At 39.0% G+C, this 21,179-nt stretch overlaps 2 protein-coding genes and 1 non-coding gene across 5 annotated transcripts; all 3 read right to left on the minus strand.

Annotated features, from left to right (window-relative positions):
- Nucleotides 1–47: 47 nt before the first annotated feature.
- tmf1 (TATA element modulatory factor 1) lies at nt 48–12,435 on the minus strand. The gene is made up of 17 exons (XM_042502673.2): nt 11,830–12,435; nt 10,364–11,739; nt 9,711–9,814; nt 8,943–9,069; nt 8,675–8,780; nt 7,961–8,103; nt 7,038–7,204; nt 6,498–6,654; nt 5,405–5,497; nt 5,127–5,283; nt 4,801–4,993; nt 3,194–3,263; nt 3,021–3,113; nt 2,774–2,896; nt 2,506–2,664; nt 1,222–1,347; nt 48–1,138 (listed from the first exon to the last, which is right to left on the minus strand). Exons 1-17 carry the CDS (start codon nt 11,963–11,965, stop codon nt 998–1,000), a joined length of 3,471 nt encoding a protein of 1,156 aa, XP_042358607.2. The 5' UTR covers nt 11,966–12,435; the 3' UTR covers nt 48–997.
- Nucleotides 3,588–3,660, minus strand: trnar-acg (transfer RNA arginine (anticodon ACG)). Its single transcript has one exon. It is a non-coding gene; the product is annotated as a tRNA-Arg (tRNA).
- An 841-nt stretch (nt 12,436–13,276) lies between the features above and the next one.
- On the minus strand, nt 13,277–19,969 carry uba3 (ubiquitin-like modifier activating enzyme 3). Of its 3 annotated transcripts, XM_042495398.2 has the most exons (18): nt 19,914–19,969; nt 19,752–19,790; nt 17,904–18,024; nt 17,721–17,801; nt 17,545–17,627; nt 17,352–17,432; nt 17,098–17,141; nt 16,201–16,265; nt 15,887–16,042; nt 15,688–15,790; nt 15,424–15,537; nt 14,939–14,992; nt 14,720–14,756; nt 14,529–14,610; nt 14,330–14,430; nt 14,140–14,203; nt 13,929–13,983; nt 13,277–13,808 (listed from the first exon to the last, which is right to left on the minus strand). In XM_042495398.2, exons 1-18 carry the CDS (start codon nt 19,931–19,933, stop codon nt 13,720–13,722), a joined length of 1,389 nt encoding a protein of 462 aa, XP_042351332.1. In that variant the 5' UTR covers nt 19,934–19,969; the 3' UTR covers nt 13,277–13,719. The 3 variants fall into 3 exon arrangements, with proteins under 3 accessions (XP_042351332.1, XP_042351341.1, XP_042351323.1); XM_042495407.2 differs by lacking the exon at nt 19,752–19,790 and having other exon boundaries at nt 19,914–19,968; XM_042495389.2 differs by lacking the exon at nt 19,914–19,969 and having other exon boundaries at nt 19,752–19,895.
- Between the last annotated feature and the right edge of the window lie 1,210 nt (nt 19,970–21,179).

Consider the following 21,179-nt stretch of genomic DNA (forward strand, 5'->3'; position numbering starts at 1 on the left):
AGCTGGACAAAACCATTTTGTACCTTTAAAGGGTGAGAGCAGCCTCAGAAAGATGTCACTATTTTTATTTTTACTAAGTTCAGTGTTTCAACAGAGTTGTTCAGCCAACTTTGAAGTAGTTATGGCACTAATTACTTAAAAGTCTATCTCCAACACACAGCAATTCACAACCAAATAACTTTGATAAACAGCACAACAGGTAAGAAGAAAAATATGTATTTATGATGTTGGAGTGAACTGATTAGTCTTGTGTAAAAATATAGATTGGACAGTTGTTCAGAACATTAAGATTTATTGGACTTTTGTGCAGCATTGAGATAATGTAGTATTTTGAACATACTGACTTCTAAAGTGGGAATCCACACAATTCAAATTAAGAATAACAGTACTGTTCACCACCCAAATAAATGTTTATTCATTTACATATTTATAAGCTTTAAAATCCAATCTTCAGGATTTCAGTCACAGACTACTCTCGGGTCTACACCACATTTTGTGATTTGCAAGGAGTTAATAACAATACTTACACTTCTCTGTACAATATCTTTATATATTTCTTTAACCATTCTGATTATGCATTAAAAAATAAAGAAGGATGAATTTGTATAGTGCAAAAAACCTTCACCATCTCCTACAGTTCTAAACTGTCAATACAATACTATATTAAAACTTTAATCATGAGAAACTGTGTGTAAAGCAAAATTTGTGCTAAGTCCCAAAGATTTCAAATGGTAAACTGATTCACAAACTCTGGCTACCCTTCATACTGATTATGTAATAACACATCATATGTTATGCATAATCCCAGCATACCCTCTTAATTATAGTGTGATAATTAATTAATATAAAATAAAAGATAAAATCATTTTCTTTTGACAAAATGATTAAACTTAAACTCTCTGCACTATCTTTTTTGTGAATGTACGTGTGGTGGCTAATATGGTCGACTGATTTGTTTGTGAGTGTCCCAGAGGTAACACAGTTCAGCAAAAACTGTTTATTTCTGGTTCTTCAGAAGTTCATCAATCTGGGTTTTGTACATGTTTTTCACATCTTCAAGGTCCAGTCTAAGTTCCTCTGCCTCTTCGGCCTTTTCTCCGTACATCTGCAGGATGGTGTTGTGCCTCTGCTCCAGATCCTGCAAAGCACAGCCACACTAATTAGAAGCACCTCTTTAAATGCAGCGTTAAAGTGTGTTCTTTTTGTTAATACAGCCCTTACCTTGAGTTGAACCTTCAACTTGGGGATTTCCTTCACCATCTCCTCCATCTCATCGTTTTGATTGGTGAGTCGAACCAGCTCTTCTGCCATCACAGAACGACTCCTCTCTAGACTGGAGATCTCAAGCTGCAACGACAGAAGGACAGAAAGAGGATGGTAAAAAAAAAAAACACTACTTTTACAAAGCTGCCTTTGAGTGCAGACAGACATGGCTTATTTTTCTGTCAAAATGTTAGTTTTGCTGTTGATGTTGCCCCCCCCCCCTTTCTATGTTCTTCAGCCTGATCTGACTGACTGATCTGTAAAGTTTAATGCTGGCACCACAGACATAAGGCCAGTAGACATAACGTGATTTAGTTCAAACAAGTCAACACTTTTGGTTTCACAAAGGACACAAACAGCAGTCTCCTAGTTAAAAGTCCTGTGCTTGGTTTACCCATTCAACCCCTTAACCATCTCCCTTTGCAGACTTTTTCAACCTTTATCGAGTGCTCGAGGGATTATGTTTTTTTTTGGTAGGCCGATGCGGAATCTGTGTCACCCTGGGTCCCTTGTCAAAACGCCTATGGGGTATTATCTTTGAATTTGGATTATTGCAGAAAATAAACTCTGTGGCAAACAAACATTTATGATAATTATATGTTTTGTTCCGTAAAACAATCCTCACATATGAACACCACTTTTACGATTTTAAAAGCCTAGATGCAGTTGCAAGAAATACAAAGCAAACATTAGGCCATAAACAAACCGCATGACAGGCTGTAAAGTTGTGTTCTGCATGATGACCTTCTGTAGTCTCATTTAGCCATTTGATAGCAATCGCCTTTTTTAAGACACATAAAAGCTTCATCGTTTATATCGTAAAACAAAATGTGAAAGTCTCTGAAGCTTGTGTTAAAATCACAGCCCTTATTTCAAGCATCTAACCAAAAATCCATTGAAGAACCCACTGACTTTGAGGTTACAGAGACTGTTACAATGCTAACTCGTGTCCAGGTTTTAGGACTCATTACTGAGAACTCTATACTACTTATTGCGTAACGTTGTCCAAAGAATTTGTGTATCCACCACAAAAAAAGATCTTAATTAACTTTTTTGATGGCAGTGGTTATGCCACATAATATAAACACATTATGTGTAACCACCCTGTAATGCGGTGTTAAGAGGTTGTGTTCATTTCACATTATTTTCTTTTTTAATCGTAAGAAAATTGATTTAGCAGAAACATCAAACTAATGAATCATTATTTAAGTAGCTTTATGTGGGTTTGTTCTAAATTGCTACCTGCAGTTGTGCCATCTCTCCTTCTCTGAGTTTAAGCTGAGACTGGAGGTTCTCTAAGATGCTGGAGCCTCCAGACAGCCTGGCGGCCTCGTACAGGTTGTTGCCGCTCATCGACATGGACATGGTCATGTTACCCAGAGAGTGGTCTAAACAGTCATCCTGTGGAAGAATAAAGCAAAGCACGGGGTCAGTGAAACTACACAATTCCAAAATTTGCACAAACATATCTTCATTTCTAGATTTTTATAACACTTTTCAGAGTATGCACCTGAGAAAGAATAGAGGTGTGTAGACCACCATTATCTGCTCCGCTGATAGAGCTGGAGCGGGACAGGGAGGGTGTGGAGGACGCAGGGGGCTCTCCGACAGAATGGGTCGTGGCCTTCCGCTCCTGATCAGGAAAAAATTCACAACAATTAAAGAACAGAAAATAAAAACATCACAACAGTTTAAAGTGAGAAATTCTGATGAGATGAAACAGACTAAAGATTGTTAAACTCTAATTTCTCCTAAACCTTTTCCTTGAGTGCCTCTTGTGCCAAGTAGCATTTCTTCTTCTCTTGCTCCACCCTCATCTTCTCCATCTCTAGTTGATTGGTGAGCAGCAGCTGGTGGAAAAAGCAAAAAGATGCACATGAGGAGGTTGTTTTGTGGAGAACAATGAAAGTAGGAATGGGTATTATGGTACCTTTTCTTTCTTGGCCTCTTCCAGCATGCGGATGTGTTCTCCCCGCAGATTTTCCAAATCAACATGTTCCCTATATGAGAAAAAAAAGCAACGAGTCACTACAAAAACAATCAACAGTATCAAAGACTGAAAAACTGTAAAATGTCCTTCTGACACTTATAATTAAATGAAATCAGCACAATGGTGTAAAATGTGATGACAATCCTGTATAATCATTTCTCCAGAAGAAGCTACATGTTTCCTTACATCTTAAAAAGTCATATTTCCAGACTTTGTGACAGTCAGTTGTTGGTCAGAGGCTGTAGAGGCATTTTACTGCAGTGTCGAGTTACATTTTCTTCCTCAGTGGCTCAAAATGCCTGCAAGGCACACTATGCGTGAGCTAAAAATGAACCGAGCCAGCCAGGAGTCGAACCTAGAATCTTCTGATCCGTAGTCAGACGCGTTATCCATTGCGCCACTGGCCCGTGTGTTACTGCCTCAGTACTCACAAAAGATAACCCTGCAGCACAAAGGCCACATGCTCACACATGAGTGCTTCTGTTAAGGGGGGGGGGGGGTCCCCCCCTAGCCTCCCCCTCACACTCACACTCTGACTCACAAATAAACTTTCCAGGAAGCATTAGCATTACAAAGGGAGATATAGTGGTGACATTTTCATTGCACTTCCACAAGTTTTTTAAACAAAAAAACTGAATTATTGACTCGCGGTTGTATGCCGCCAGGAAACCAGTCAAGCTGCAGTTTCACTTACATGCATGTCTGTCAACACTCATATGTAGCCATATCAAATAATTCAATTCAAATAATTGATGTTGCTGCAAAGAAGCTACAAATTCTATAACATGGGTGCTTCACACATCTTTAAACCAGCAGTGCAGAAGATTCATACAATCAGCAGTTTCAAGATTAATGTCTCCAATTCAGTATCTGATCAAATGTCTCCTCTTCTGCTCCTGATTTATGATGTTGAGTAATGGCCAGAAAAATGTTTCTGCAGAACATTATAACACAGTGATGTCACAGTGAAGTTGACCTTTGGAAAATGTCAGCACTTCTTCCTTTCATCCTATAAGATACTTGTGTGCAATGTTGTCATAATTAATGCTCATATACCACTGAAATTTTATTGTTCTTTACGACATCCATTGCACATCTGTCCGTCCTGGAGGAAGGATCAAATTACTATAAAGGCATTCTACAAGTGCAAATCTATTTACAACCCAAATAAGGCTGAGAAGGCTTAATAATGATAAAACTGCAAAAAGATCAAAACTCTGCCATTTTGAGCCAGCTGTAGAGCACTTATTAATGGTTAACTCCTTTCTTCTGTTTGCAACACTCTTTCTTGATGGCATCAGTTAGGATATCATTTTGTAATAATTCCTAAAATATTTGAAAGCCATGCAATTAATTTAAATTAAACCATCTAACTTAACCATACATAAGCTCATCTATCCAATCCATCACATATTCCAAAAACACAAAGAAGTTCATTGAGACTTATATAAGTAGATATTACAATTTGTGACAAATAACTGGTTCATGGCTGAATGTATCTTATCACTCAAGCTTTTATGCCTGAGTTTTAATTTGTAATTTCTTACCTGCTCCTCTCATCTTCAAGTTTCTCTCTCTTGTTCTTCTCAGCATCCAACTGTGCCAGGAGTCGAGCCTTCTCCTGGCGAAACAGGGAATTCTGGGACTCCAGGGAGGCCAGCTGGGACTTGATGGACATAAGGTCTTCTGTTGCTGATCGCTCTTTTTCCACAGCAACAGCCAGCTGTGCCTGGGCATCCGCTGTTAAAAACAAAAGGGAGAGATAAATATGATAAATATGTAAATATGTATGTAATTTTTTACTTACTTAGTACAATACTGCATTTCATCTATTCATCTATTTTACACATATAATTAAACTTCTGCCTCTTACCTAGCCTATCAGAGATGTTCTTCTCCAGTTTTTCCCAGGATGCCGTCTGTCCGCCCAGTGAGGCCTGTAAATTCTCAATCTGTCGCAGTAGGGGACGTGTTGCTGAGGTAACACTGTGACTGAGTTCCTGGTTCCTGGTCTCTGCCTCCTGAAGCCTCTGTGGAAGATGAAAAGAAAAAAAATTGCATTAAATAAATCCTGTCCCTGTCAAAATTATGGCTATTTTCATCTCCTTTCAACGGTATCCAGGTCAACCTCTAACCAGTATAACATGTTACCTGCTGCAGCTCACTGATCTCTTCCCTCAAATAGTCTTCTTTCCTTCCTTGCTGTTGCTCAGCCCTCTGTAGAGCCAGTCTCAGGTCAGCAACCTGCACACAACATCAAAGAGAGAGATAGTAGACAGACTTATATTTGTGCATCACTTTTGTAGTCGTTCAAACACTCGAAGCTCTTTTATACTATTGTCATATTCACCCATACAAACAAATTCACATACTGGTGGCCAAGACTACCGCACAAGGTGTCCCCACCTCAGTTTTTCAGCATTCAATCACAGTCAAATACTGATGCAACAGCCACTGGGAGGAATGTTGCGTTCAGTATCTTGCCCAAGGACACTTCGACATGTCGACTGGAGGAGCCGGGGATCGAACTTCCAACCTCCTGGTTATTGGACGACCCCTGCTACCTCCTAACCCATAGCTGCCCAAAAAAAGAACTGATAACGGATGTCCTGTTAAACTTGGCAGCATATAAAATGAATGTCTAATGTCAAAAATTCAGCAAAGTTGTATATAAAAGATCAGAAACGGTTCTGACTTACTTATACAAGAAATTACGAAACAAGTATGCACAAAAAAACACAACAGTCACTGCTATATTGACATTGGTAACTGACTTTTTCTAACTGGATTATGTAGCATCTCCAAAATAAACATTACTTAACATGCAGTAAGCATTCACTACATTGCACAGCTCTGGTAGTATTCCATGGATCATTATTTTGTGAATAAAAGTAGGTGCAGGTGAACAAAATCTGGGTATTGAAAATAAAAATCACCCACTATGAGCTAGGTGTGCCTGTTTGAGTAATCATAACACATAACTGTTTGGGCGTGGGCAGCAGTAACTCATGCATGGGAAAACCATGGGAAAACAAAATTACTTGCAAATTATAGCTGCACCAATGACTCATGTTTGAGAACTGAAGTGTAATGAGAAGCCTACTGTCATTTACACTTTATATTAACGCATGTACGGTGGGGTGGGTTGCTCGTGCAGCAGCAACATACAGTAGCAGGTCTGATGAGCCTTCAACACTTTACATGCTTAACAAATAAATGTGTCAATGGTATGCGCTTGTGTTACCTGATTGGCTAGAGCCTCCTGTTGCATCCTGGCCTCCTCCTGGGCCTTCTCAAGAGCCAGGCTCAGCTGCTCCTTGGCCTGCGTTTCTCTGCTAAGTGCTGCCTCTTCAGCCTCACTGGCTCTGCTAACGTGCGCCTTGTGAAGTTCTGCCAGCTCCCTGACATCAGAGGAATAGAAGTTAGACCGTCAACATCTTGACCCTATTACAGTGCACTCACAATTTGTAATAACTTTCTGACATTTTAGGGTTGTTTGGCTCTGTACTTGAGCACACTAGATCTGAAAAAAAAACATAACAATGGGGTGTTTAGTATTTAAGAATATGTTAATTTTGTATGATTACATTCTGTCCCCTTAAAACCAGGGACTATGTGTAAAACGTTTACAATTCCCACATTATTCACACAGTGTGAATGTAAATACACACAAATTAAGGGTGGAGTCTGTACTCTAACCTCAAGTTAACTGCATCATTTCAAAATTTACAGTGAAAGTTCCTGTCGTTGGCATTCAGTCGCAGCAGGGTGTGTTCGTGTTTACTTGTAAGAGTTGTCCAGAGCAGCCTGGAGGCTCCTGTTCTTCTCCTGCAGCTCCTCAGAGTCTGTCTGCAGCCTGCTCAGGTCCTTCTCCTGCCGCTCCACCACAGCGTTCAGCTTCTTGATGTTCTCCCTGTGCTGTTTCTCCACCTCCTCCTTCCCATCTAGAACCTAAAGACATGAAACATGGACAGATTTGTAGCCATGATTACACTACATATAATTCTGTAAGCTACTAATAGCTAAACCTATGTAGTTAAGAAAAATAACTGAGGAATAAATGTTAAGTCTTTGGAATAACCAATCGTGGTTATGATGGAAGACAAAGAAACAGCAGTAATGAATTGAGGTAAACCAAAAACAAGTTCCATCTGGTGACACTGATTCCTTCTTTTTCTGATATAAAACCAAAAACATGTCAAACTATGTAAAAAAAAATGATCTCAAAGCCATTTCACTGCACCTCCTAACAATGCCAACCCGTGCCAGTCCAACCTCATTTTCTCTTTTCTAATCAAAGTAAATGAACTTGGGAACTCAAATGTGGTTGACTGAAACTTAAGTTTTGTTTGACTATGTTAACTGAATTTAACTTAAATTTGCCTGTAAAAAAACATGCAGTTAACCAAAGAGATAACCCATCAAACCACTATTAACAAAGTCTCCATGAGACATAATTTATCATAGTAAACAAATAATTAAATTTAAACATGCACAACAACCAACACAAAAACTAGGTTGAAAAACATAAAATTACATTTAGATACAGTTCTTTTAACTGTAATCTATCTAATTGATAGCAACTGGCAGAGAAAATGGCAACAACTATCCAGACTACCAAAGCTCAGATGCAGTCATTAAACACTGGCAAAGTAAAACTTCTTCCATTGATAAATGGACGTTTTTAACTATGTAATAAATTCTGACCTGCTGCAGCTGCCTGAGCTCCTCTTCCTGCTCCTTGATTTTCCTCTGCTGCTTGGTGATCCTGGAGTCGCTCTCCTTCTCCTTCACACGCAGTTTCTTAATGATGTTGCTGTGCTGCAGCTGCTGCTTGGACAACTTTTCACCTAAAAGTGATAGAAATAAACACACTCAGCGGACATAGATTAAGTTAAACACCAATACGCATGATTCAGTATGTCCACGCAATATTTCAGTGACAGGGTATAAAGTCAGCAGCTATTCTTATAGCCACCCACAGTCTACTCCTTTAAGACTGCTGGATGCATGATTTCCTCCATGATCAATGGGATGTGCTGTTTTAAAAAAAAAAAGGCCAGCTTGCATTTCTATATTTTTATATTTTTATAAAATTTCATACAATTTGAAAATTTTCAGACTTTGTTAATAGATTTGTTGGTACAGCTTACCTTTGGACATATATCCTGGCGGCTAATGACCTGTCTCATATTCATATTTCTTGGGGCAGTGACGAAGCATCAAGACTGCTCTTTAATCATCACCTCACGTGCTACTTGAGCAACCTTTTGTGAAGGTGGATATTGTTGTATTATGCCAGACCTGTTCTACAGCTGGCTTTGTGTTAAACATGTTCTTCAACGTGCAGCCTGTTCACAATGAAATTGTGTGGTTTGATGGAGGCAAAGAATCATAGTGTGCTACATAATATAGTCTTACCTTCTTCTAGCAGGCCTCTGATCTGCTCCTCCTTCTCCTTGATGATCTCCATTGTATCACTAGAGTTAAGTCTTGTGGAAAGCTCCTCCCGCAAGCCCTTTATTTCCTGATGCATAAGGATTAGATCTTAGATTTTAACATCAAACTTGATAGATTTAGGGTAACTGTAAAATGAAAATAGTAGCAGGTCCTTTGTAGCTCTTGGAGAACTATCTCAACTAACTACTGGTGAGCAAAGTAGAGCCTTGGATCACTAATGTGTGATTACCTTCTTGGCTATGTCTCTTTCTTTGCAGGCCAGCTGAGCCTTCCTTTCTGCATCTGCTATGCGTTGGGTGAATTCATCCTTTAGGGACTGAACAGTGGAGCTCTCCTCCTTCAGGCTTATGACTTCACTAGAGGATGAAGACACTCATCAGTGAAAGAGCTCATTGTCAAAGTTCATACAGCCTCAAAACAAGCACAGCTTTTAAAAATATGCACAAGTAGATTATTTTAAGCATTTAAAAAATAGTGACTTAATGAAAACATCACTACAACGGTTAAGCAGTATTTCTACAGTGTACACATGGTGTAAACACAATAATAACTTACATAATTACATGAAGGTATATAAATAAGAAAAAAAATAAAAATCATTATCTTAATGATATAATATGCAGGATTGGCGGCAACATTTTCTGAACACACTCACCAGTGAAAGTGAAAGTAAAAACCCACCCTAAATTCAATCTGTTTTGACATGTGTGCCTCGCTATTTTTCTGCTGTGTCTCTTGGATGCCTGCTACCTAAAAAATACACCGCCACACTCTTCTTGTGGGTCATAACTGATGACTGAGATTACTTGTGTATGAGCATATACAATGTGTTTAAGAGAAATCCTGCATAGTTCAAAAACAACATAATATAGTGGTACTATGTTGCCTTGTCTGACCTGGATATCAGCGCAAACAATAATACCTTGGTCAAAACTGCTTTCTTATCAACATTTTGTACAGTGCCTTTGTGCACCAGGTGTGTTTGCCGTATACTCACTCTTTGAGATTGTCACACTGCTCCTCCAGCCTGGCCTTGTCTTTGCTGACTGCCAGCAGCTGAGACTCTCTCTTCTCAAGGCGACCTGACAGCTCATCAATAGCCTACAACATGTGCAAAACATTCTCTATGTAAACAACAGCAGTTGCACAGAAAAAAGCCTAAAATTATAAAACTGATGTATACATGTAACACTGGTGCTCAGTGATCTTCATGGCAAAGTTAGGATTAAAGCTGTTAGACTGTAAAAATACAAAATGTAAAAAAAGCTATTCCCTTTTTGCAAAACACTGAGCTGGTTTTAATGCATCTGTTGTTACTTTTTATATGGTGCTTTGTAATCGCTACAGAGGTATATGTTAGAGAAGATTCTCAGACAATACAAAGGTATAGTTACCTTTATATACAATATACATGTTACTTTTCAGACAGGAAATACTTTTCACAGTACTGTATATGCAACTAGTCCTCATGTATCCCTCATATTTGTTTATCGAAGTGTTTTGGCGAAGCTGAACAACAAAGTGTGTATTCTACTTGATCCACGCAGCAATATGGACTTTTGCAAACATGCATAAATATACTATAATTTGCACATAAAACATATATTTTCATTGCCAACAGCAACATAGGGGTAAAATAACAACTGCTACCTTCTGAAGCTCCAAAATCTGAACAGTTGAGACACTTTTCATCTCTTCAGTGATTGGTAGAGTGATCCGTTCTTCAGCTTTGGAGGCAGAATCAGACAGTGTGACGTTAACCTCAGATTCCTGTTCTGTCAAGTCTTCTGGCTGCTCACTATTAACAGGTGTTGCACTCCGTCCACTCTCCTCCATCTCATCCAGGGACTGCTCCCTCATTGTGTCAGTAAAGCCCTCTTCTTCCTCCTCCTCCTCCTCCTCCTCCTCCTCTCGTGCTTTCTCCCCTACTTCATCTTCCTGTTTCTGACATACAGCTGATGACACTGCTAAAGCAGGTCCTGCAGTGACAGATGCTAGTGTCCGACTGCCAGGGATCTCATCATCTGAGTTAACCTCACTGACGCTCCGGCTGTCCAGTGACTGCACACTGAAGGAATCAATGCGCTCAAAGGCATCCGAGGAGGAGCCGCAGCTCTCTGTGAGTTTAGAATAGTCTTCCAGACGGGGGAAATCCCCACAGGTGGAGGCAGTGAGAAGCTGGAAGGAGCCCTGCATCAGGTGAAGGCCAGCCTTGCCCTCCCCTGTTTCTTGTCTGGAGCTGGCTGAGCTCTCACTCAACACAGACTCATGGTCAAGCACTTCGATGTCACTGGTGGTGGAGGTTCCTGAGGAGAAAGCGCTGACTGGAGGAGAGGGGGTGTCGTTTTGACGGTCCTCCGTCTTTGAGTCTTTATGCTCTATGAGTGTTTCCTTAGAGGACGGGGATGGCGAAGGATCAGAGGGCGTAGTGCTCTTAGGTTCGGAGGTGACAGCGGCAGGTTCAGATGAGTCTGTGGTATCAGCCTTTTCAACTGATGGAGTCTGTGACTGCTCTGTTTTTGAGTCTACAGAATCTGTAGAGGTGACATCTGAACTTACAATGCCGGTTTTGTTGTCAGGAAGGTCGCTGGCAGAGGATGCAGGAGAGACTGGCTGCAGGAGGATAGTGTCTGCATAAGGTGCTGCTGGTGAGGACTCGAGCTCAACTGACTGGCTCTCAGAAACCGTCTGGCTCTCATGACTCTCATCAGCAGGTGCTGACTTTTGGGTCTCCACTTCTTTTTGTGCCACAGCCTCTTTGCTTTTCTTTTTCTTCTCCTGGGGCCGAATTTGAGACTTAGTGGGAGGTACTGACACTACATGGGTTTTGGTAACACCTTGTACATCTCCGGGTGGCAGAAAGGCACTGAAAAAGTTTTCGGATTCATCCACAACTGTGCGGGTGACAGGAGTAGTAATGGCCTCAGAGGAAGGAGGAGGAGTGGTGGTCTTTTCTTCAGGTGGTGCCTCCCACTGTGTCATCCCCCATCCCCCACTCAGTGACAGCTTCCCAGGTATTGTAACATCTGAAAAAGAGAAATTGCACCAGCTGTTGTAGCCACCCAAATTTGCATATGAAAACATTAGCTTTCACCATCTTATGTTACACTACTTACCGTCATAGGGCATAACAACCGTGTCACCCCATTGGTCCTCTTCTTTGATGTCCAAAACTCGGTCGATTGACTTCTGAGCTGTTGTCAAAGCTTGTTTAGCGAAACTGGATAAATGAGATGCGTTGAACCAACTCATTTTGACTGTCGGGCTAGCTAGTTAGCTATCAGCAAGTTCAGAAATTGCTACACGGATCTTAAAGGGAATTTGGCGTTGCCACACAAAGCACAGTTACTTGAACTGTCTCTGCATTTCTCAACAACAACCTAGTGCGAACAGTATTTCGCAGTTTCAAGCTCTGTTCCTTCCAGGAGAGCTTTGTTGACAGCTAGATACGACTTAGCTCGTTAGCACAGCTGTAACGTTACAGGAACAGCATCAAACCCAGATACAGTACAGCTCGCAAACCGGCCAGTTGGCAGTCAAAACTGCATCATTTCCCATCTAGAAATACAAGTGTCTCTACAGTTGTGTCTACAACTCTGCCATAACTATCAAAGCAAAAGCATTCCCATGCTTAATCCAAGCTTTTTTCGACCCATTTGCTCCGCCGTCATCGTTTGTTTTGGTCGCTCTCAACTTGTAGCCGCACTAGCATTAGCCTGCTCGCTACTTCCTTTCCACGTAGCATCATGACGGCATGATCCGGTCTGACTGGAGGAAGTAAAAAAAAATAAATAAATAAAATCAAAAATAAAAATAAATTAATTAATAAGCCCAGGGAGTCATATTTTTATTTTATTTTAATATAACCGATAACAATTTACATTTCAAGGTTATCAGACGTTGAAAATTAATGTATTTCTTGCAGGACTGAACAAGACAGTATTATTAATTTGTTTTATAGTTGCCCATGTTGTTACCTTTTGGAAATAAATTGTCGAAGAAAATGTGTAATTTTTTATTGAAGATCTAAAAAAAAACCCCCACTTATTTCGAATGTGATTATAACGATTAAGTACTATTGTTAACTTTTTCTTAATAGGAATATTTCATAAAGCTTAATTTTTAATTTGAAGTGAGCCCTGTCCTAAAAGCTGTTTTTGAATTAATTTAAATGTTGAGTGTCCTAAATTTCTAATAAGATATCCATGAGAGTAGCTAAGTTACTCAGAGATGTTTGCATGATGAAGTCTGTCACCGAAATGCTTTTTTTCTCCTTTTTTATTCATTATTTCATTATTAAACAGGTATGATTGATCAAATACCAGTATATAACTTCCCAATTATGACACTAGTTGTTTTTTTTTACATAACTGCAATAAAGACATATCAATAACTCAATATATTTGTTTGAGCCTTTGCTTTTTTTCAATATTACCCTGAAAATTAAATGTGCAGTCTATAAAGATCCATGGAAACAAAAACAGCCTCTAAAGCAATGCGTTGAGTGAATATTGTTTCGCTCCCACAAATAAATATTGGCACATAAAGGAGACAGAAACTTCATAAGAAAAACATTTTTATTCCAGTTCACACATCATTATCAGTGTCCACTTCAGTGGCTACTGCAACAAAAAAAAACTGTTGGAATAAATAAATATTCAAAACCAGAACATGTACAGAATAAAATTTTCAAAAGTAACCAATTCTTGTCTCTTTATTTGCGCATAGCATGCTTTAGGTTGTAGTGCAGGTAACACCTTATTGCAGAAATTCTCAACATTTGCAGAAAATGCATCATCAAAACATAAACTATGATTTTGGCTTTTCAGTGCAAAACATTAACTTAAGTACGTTAAAAACCATGAAATAACTACACTCATTTACACTGGCTGAACACATGGTAAACTGTTCAAGTTTTTAGGCCATTTTAAATATTCTGCATCAAGTCGTAGCTGGCCAAGAAACGAGAATGACATCAACTGGATGTGGGAGTGCTTGAGATGAACCTATGAGGTAAAGCAGAGTCTAAACAACATGGTCTGGGGTGTGGTGGCATCAGCTACAGCCAACTCTTGACCGTCATTCAGCCCAAGCTCTGGAAAAAACGTGTTAATAACATAAGTGAGTCAGCATTTTCATTTCAGAGTGTGCTCATCTGACCAACTTAGAGTGTAGGCCGTTTCAAGGAAATATTTTAATAAATAAAACACCTCACCTTTCAGGGTTTTGGACAGATTTGGCCGTGTCCTTTGTTCAATTGAAGCGACAGACTGTACAAAAAAAATTTATAAATTTAAGAAGAAAAAAAGAAAACTGAGTCAGCCAAAAACAAAACTTGCATGACAGCCTAATGTCATCAGGACACACTTCAGACTCATATGAACTGAAAACACACAGCAGTGTGATGTGAAACAGAGGTTAATTACCTGTAAATATAATGTTTTGTTCTTTCCTTCCACAGTTGCAGTTATAGCAGGTGATTTCATTTGTCTGGAAAAATATATTATACTTAAATGCTGAAGGTATTGTGTAATGTACTGCTTAAAATCTGACAAAAGGCAAATATAATCACAGGAAGTATTTCATAACAAGTTGTAATAATGCAGCTAAACCTACAGAGAGGCACTCTCAGTCAGGTAGTCCAACATCTCCTGGAGTTTGGAAGATGGAGAAAAGTGCAAGTCCAGAGGTATCTGGCTGCAGGCTGAACAGTTTTCCTGCATCAGAAGAAAACGGAAACATGTCTTTTACAAAACGGAAACTTCATCACTGTAAAAAAAAACACGAGCAGGCAAAATTAAAGTCAGGGACAAACCTTCCGTTCGGCTTCAAAGGTGTACGTGTACAGGCCGTCAACATCATTGAAGACCATGTAGTTATTGAGAGGTATATAGGCACTGCAGATGTAAAAGGTAATAACATGACAAACAGTGAAAGAATGGCATGCCTTGTTTAGAAAGTTTCCAATTTGTGCATATGGCTGCTGAGCAGAGTCTGAAAACTCACCTTGATGCTATTTTGAAGACCTCTGTTGCGCAAGCAGCTGGGAAAAAAAAGCAGAAAATAACAGTTATGTCCGGGTAGGCAGCTCTGTTTACAGAAAGTCAGTATACAGGGCACTGTTTGGAAATGATTAACTCTTATATGGTAGGACATAAAATCTTTCATAAAGGCCCACAGCTCTCTACTACCACACTTTCACATTTATTCAGTCTAACTACTTACCAGCTATGACAGCGTTTGTAGATGCTACAGCAGGAATTATCCTCTTTACAACACCTACAACATTTAAATAGAATATAAATAAAAATGTCAAGTTAAATTTATTTCTGTAGCACATTTAAAAGAACATGGGCTGACCACAATGCTTTAAAAACATAGGCAGATAAAAATAGTTCAGAGAGAGAGAGTTTGGTCCCGTTGCCCCTGAGCTTCTGCTGAGCCCAAGGGACGACCAGAAGTAAAAGCATTGTATAGACCTGCTGATCAGAGTGAACCTCAGTAAAATATGTTTGTTGCAATGTTTTATCTTTTTGTTGCAGAAAAAGAAATAGTGTTATAGAAACACAGACAAGTGTACTAAACTTCCAAAATCACAGAGTCAGCAAAAGCTTGCAGTATTATGTGTACTTTGGCTCGTCTCTCTGCGGAGCTGCAGGAAAAGTAGCAGTGTTCCGGTGGTGACGGATAGATGTGCTATGTGTGCTCACCCTGGGTTAGTCTGTATGTGACTCCTGTTATGTTGAAATCTGCTGCCCTCTCCAGAGATCTCTGGTACACCCACTGGATGTGCTCTGGGTCATCCCCATCCAGGACCACACCATCTAATCCACACACAAAACAAGAACTTTAATTAACTTGTATGCAAAAGTCTTGTTATTCAAGGGGTGGGTTTGTTGAGCCACTTAATCGTCACCATAAACATTTAAAAAAGGACATTTTTGCAGATATAATAATTGCAGTGTGATTCATACCTCCAAAGGGTGTCTCTTTGGGCCACAACAAGATCCGGACATACTCAACGCAATGTTCTGGCAAACGAGGCATGGAGGCTATTGTACACATGGGGAAGTTGATCTACAGAGACAGGTGAATTTAAGCAACAACAAACGGACCAGGAACTGACTGTAAAGTGACTGTAACAATTGTTTCATTTTAAAAAATGCTACTTACCTGAGGAGGGTATAGCTCAAGGGTGCAGTCAATGCAGGCGGTCATGCCAGGGAGAATGACTCTGGCATTGCCTTTAAAGCCTTCGGTCCCACCATCAATAAGAGGAATGATGGAACTTGGGTCTAAGACACCGTCCTCATACACCAGCAACGACAGCTGCACGAGGAGATGGAGGGAGTGCTTGTGATTAACATGTTTCTTTTAGCACATCTTTCGCATGGTAAAGGTGCACATAGGAGACTAAGAAAAAAATGGCCAAAGTATCGACGCAAAGGTACCGTGACAACAAACTGCACTTAAGAGGAATAACTTACCAGCATACCGTTCATCCACCTCCTGGCAACTATAGAGTCCAGTCCACAAACAATTATATGGAATTCTAGATGACAAGAGAAATATGACTTAATTAAAATCTAATGCCTGATAATGACATAGTCAAAGCAGTAGGGGTGTAACGAAATCTCATGATGCAAAAACATTATGCACTGTATGCATTATAGGGATAAGAATCTTAAGGCACCTCATGAATTAATTCAATTCAGATTCAGAGGGCTATGATGGGATTATAAAACAGCTATCAGTGTATCTTGATTTTCATTAATGCTTTTTTTCTCACTGGGTGATTAATTGCTACTTTAAAAACATAGTGTATCTGTAATGATCCATGATTAAAATAAACAGATACATTTACTTCCATTATCTTGTATTAATACAACAATAGTGGAACGTAAACAGGATGCACATGATTATGTTTGTTGCGTTTCACAATCAAATTGGTTCAGCTTTAAGGAACGTACAGCATGGTCTTGCAAAATTGTTGAAGGTGATCAAAATTTCGAGAATGTGGTTTTAAATTTCTGATTATAGACTTTGACTGCATTGAGACATAATCTTTGAAAAGAGAATTGCAGTGCATCTAAGAAAAGATTTTTTTGTCCACCCCAAACGCACTACAGTGCTGGAAAATGAAAAACAGCATCATTTAAATCTTATCAGTGGCTATGCAAGACTTACAGAGTGGGAATGGAGTGTGAAGTGTTAAGTAAAAGGAACCAGTGTTCTCCAAAATAGTCAATGTCTTTTGGTCTCTAGAAATGTATTTTTAGTGAAAAGCACCATGAGAGCACTGCATCACACACTGACTGAAACATAACACCCCTTCAAACCAAATATTAGTAAAGTTGGGACTTAATAGCCCTAATGATACTTACGTCTGTAGAATGTTTCATCTAAATCTTGAATTTTCTTAAAATGTCTGCACAAAGCGTTAAAGAGAAATCTATGTTTGGACAGAATGTTCACTTGCGTTCAGTTATGAAGTTAAATTGTGATTTTTGACCTAGGATTAGCTGCTTGCAACATTTTTCACATTTTAACCACGTGGACTGTGGCTTAAGATTTTTAAGCAACTGCATTTATATAAGGTATCTAAGACCTTGCAGTTGTTTTTTAATTAAAAGGATACGGGACTACACAGCATCCAGGTATGCGACTGTTGATGAAATCAGCTGCAACGTCTGCCTTCGGCCGACCTACATCTTTTGGCCTGGTCATAGTCACAAACACATTAAAAGAACATATTTAATTGCTTCAAACATTGAATTAATGATAATAATGGGTCAGAAATTCACATGGAAGTTCTTTTTCATGATACTGACCTAAAGAGGAACTGTCGATTCAGATTTGATACATCAATGGTGTCCATGTCGACAACATGAATGTTGCGAAAGCCTGATAAAGCCTGGGCAACAACATGAAAAATCAAACAACAAAGCAAACATAATACCTTGAAAATGTTCAATAATAATAATATCAATAATAATGATGATCATACCAGGTCTTTAAGCAGCTCACATCCCAGACCACCAGCACCAATGACCAGGATTTTGCAGGTTTCCAACATAAACTGCAATGACTGCAGTGAAGATAAAGTCATTACATATCAGAGCAACAGAAGATGGCACAGGATATATGACAAATAAAAATAATTCATTATTCTGCTCCCTGTAATTGTTACCTCTGTGCTGGGTTCAAAGTCGGGATGTGTGAAGGGCCCAGACCTTTCCAGAAACTTTTTGATATGGCTCCACCGACCCTCCCACTCACAGTTGCATCCACTGCCTCCATCAACCACCATCCTGTAGACAGCAACATGTCAATTTAGGGTGTATCATCAGCAACATTTAATGGTAGGTGGCATGCATAACATGGTATGTATGATATTAAACAGAAACTTCCAAGTCTGCTGAGATCATGCAAAAAAAACAATCAAGACCTTAAAGGGATAGATTGGGTTTTCTGAAGTGGGGTTGTATGGCATACTTATCCATAGTCATAGTGTTGCGAACAGAAGATGACATTCGGTATGCCACCAGTTTAAAGAGGCAGGCTAGAGTCTGACACAGAGGCTAAGCATTGTACTGCTGTGGAAGAGGTTAGCAATTAAATGTATTTTAGACACCTAAAAATCAGGCAGCCTGTTTTGGTGGGAAAGCTGTTCATGGCTTCAGTTCCCCATCTATTCTCTCTTATACACTTATTAAATATTATTTATTTATTTTGTCTTTTCAGCTTTGTTTCCCTGTTTAAAAAAACATTAGAAAAGTAATCAAATGTGATAAGTTACAGTACTGTGCAAAAGTCTTAGGCAATCATAGATTTGTGGTTTTAGCAAAGTTGTATGTATATATATATATATATATATATATATATATATATATATATATATATACACAATGAATACAGAGAACATGTACGATGCAATAAAAAATTAAAACACCAAAAAAGTCAGATCAAAATGGCTTTTTCACACTGAAGCCTAAATATTGGCTTTTTCTGACACATAGAATCAAACAATCATAACATAAAGTAGCTCAAACAATCAATATTGACCTTAGACATGTCTTGAATGCAACCTGGTGTAAATACACAAGAAGATTATTACTGTAAATCTCATGTTGTCTTCCCAAGAAAGTTCAAGACATGTTAAGTGGAAAAGGAGGTCACACTAAACGTAACTTTAGCCTGTTGAAGCCAGCTGTATACATATTTCCCATGTGCTCTGGTTGTATTTTAGTAAAGATACTACTAAGAAACACATATGTATGATCACTATAATTTTGCTAAAATACCAAAGTTTAAGATGGCCTAAGACCTTTGCACAGTATTGTACATTATTTTGATGAAGTAATTGAAAAAGCTACATAATGTATTACATATTTAATGTGGTAGCTAGTGACCTGTAACCAATTACACTCAAAAGTAACCTTTTCCAACACTGTGCCGATAATACACTGTCTATGGTTAGGAACAACATACAACCCCTCTTCAGAAAAATTTGAACTACACCTTTAACTCAATACTGTAATAGACTGTCACATCATTCACTGCAAATCATGCAATAATGGGAGACGTGCAGCGGACTAACAGGACTACTTTATCAACATTCACTTGTGTTTTGATGTCTGCCCTGTATCAGCACCTGCTCTCTCATGTTGTTTAACCACTCAATATTTCTGACAGGTGGGCGTTTCTGATCCGCTGGTATTTTAAGGGTTATCTAGCCTGTCCTGCCTGGACAGCTCCCTGGCAGCTAGGCCAGGTAAATAGCTAGCACGTCAACACTGAGAAGGTACAGTAAAGATCTCTAACTCTATATAGAAGTGCAAGATACCATGACTTTTTTTTTTTTTTTTTACTGTAGCTCCTCACGAACAACTACTCGATATATTTGCCCGTAGCCTGGCTGTCAGTGAGCTCTCTTTACAGCCGCTGTTACACTTAGCGTCTCCGGCTAGCTAACGTTAACCTTCCTCCTGTCTGTTAACCTCAAACCTTCCGCCAGATCTACCAATTCATCACTAACTTCTCAGTCAGCTCCACTACTCTCCTTCTTTTCTTCTCCCTAAAAAGAGAGAATAAAAGAAGGTTCATTCATGCTGCGCTTTCGTAGGTTATTGAGATTTGAAAGCATCTTTCGGGCAGTTAATGACTGTGTTTCTTGCTTGTTTCTTCGGCAGCTACTTACGGCTCATCCGTGTCCGCCATGTTTGGCTACTTATGTGCCTTCATGTGCCGCAGTCAATAGTAGGAAAAAACAAATTCTCTCACGCAGTAATATCAGAGCAGCTACTAAGACAACGCTAGAACTAGAGGATTATTTGATTTGAGACCAAGGAGAGATATTAAGTCGTACAGCTATACCTCAAAGAGGACGAAGGGCATTGCTAGCTTTGTATTTGCTTTATAGTTTCAGTTATTTTCACTATTTCCGATAGACGTAAAGGCAGCATTGTCAACAGTCCACTACAAAGATGTCAAATACACCTTAGCTCCGACAGGTGGCAGCATTTACCCTTTATTTTCTATGGCTCAGATGTACGGCACATCCAAGTACTATACTAAAATACAAATGAGAGGTACTTTTACTTTACTTGAGTATTTTTATCTCACCACTTTCTACTACACGTAACAGGGAAATACTGTACTTTTTATTCCACTACAACTAGGTAGGGCCTGTTCTTAATTTATCAGAGGAGAGGGGAAGCTGGGGTATAGTTGTTTTTTTTCCTATCCAAACCTACGAGTATTTTTCCTTGCGCCCACCTTGCGCATGACCCTCCCTTCACCATAAATTAGTTGTTAGATTGGTTGTTACCCTTTGATATTTGAAACTTAAAAGTTGAAGATCGAAACACTAGAGTTGAAAAAAAAAACAACTTTTTTTCCCACCATTGGCATGCTGGTTAGTTTGCACAGTTAATTTTTGTCCAAATTTGAATCGAGATTTTGACAAAATATCACTGTTGTAAACTCAGATTTAGTCATGTTTTGGAGGGCTTTTTCTGATTAAAGTGTAGAACATAATGTGTTTAATGACTGTTGGAAATGTGAAAATCCAACAATAAATTATATCAAACTGTATTTCTGTCACAAATGTCGAAAGTTAGAGTGTATTTCGCACAGTTGCCCACAGCTTGGCCCTTTTCATGCAAGATAAGTTTATAGTAATGTAGGAAATTGGAGCACTTGGTTTAATGCTGGCAAAGCAAGTTAAAAAATTGACTCTACAAGTAATTACTTGATAATTGTTCTGCTCTGTATGGTTCAGCCTTATAACTTTTGCAATTATCTATAAAACCAGTTAACAGTCAAGGAGGGACGGGATGAGAGAAATAACACATTTGAGTTAAAAAAATAAAAAAAAAAACCTGTTTCAAGAGCAAGAATTAATTAATCACATTGTCCTGGATGCAAACAGTAACTATATTGATTAAATCAATCTTTAAAATGA

Source organism: Plectropomus leopardus, chromosome 2 (assembly GCF_026936395.1).
Source record: "Plectropomus leopardus strain MGB_pleo_1.0 chromosome 2, ASM2693639v1, whole genome shotgun sequence".
NCBI lineage: Eukaryota > Metazoa > Chordata > Actinopteri > Perciformes > Serranidae > Plectropomus > Plectropomus leopardus.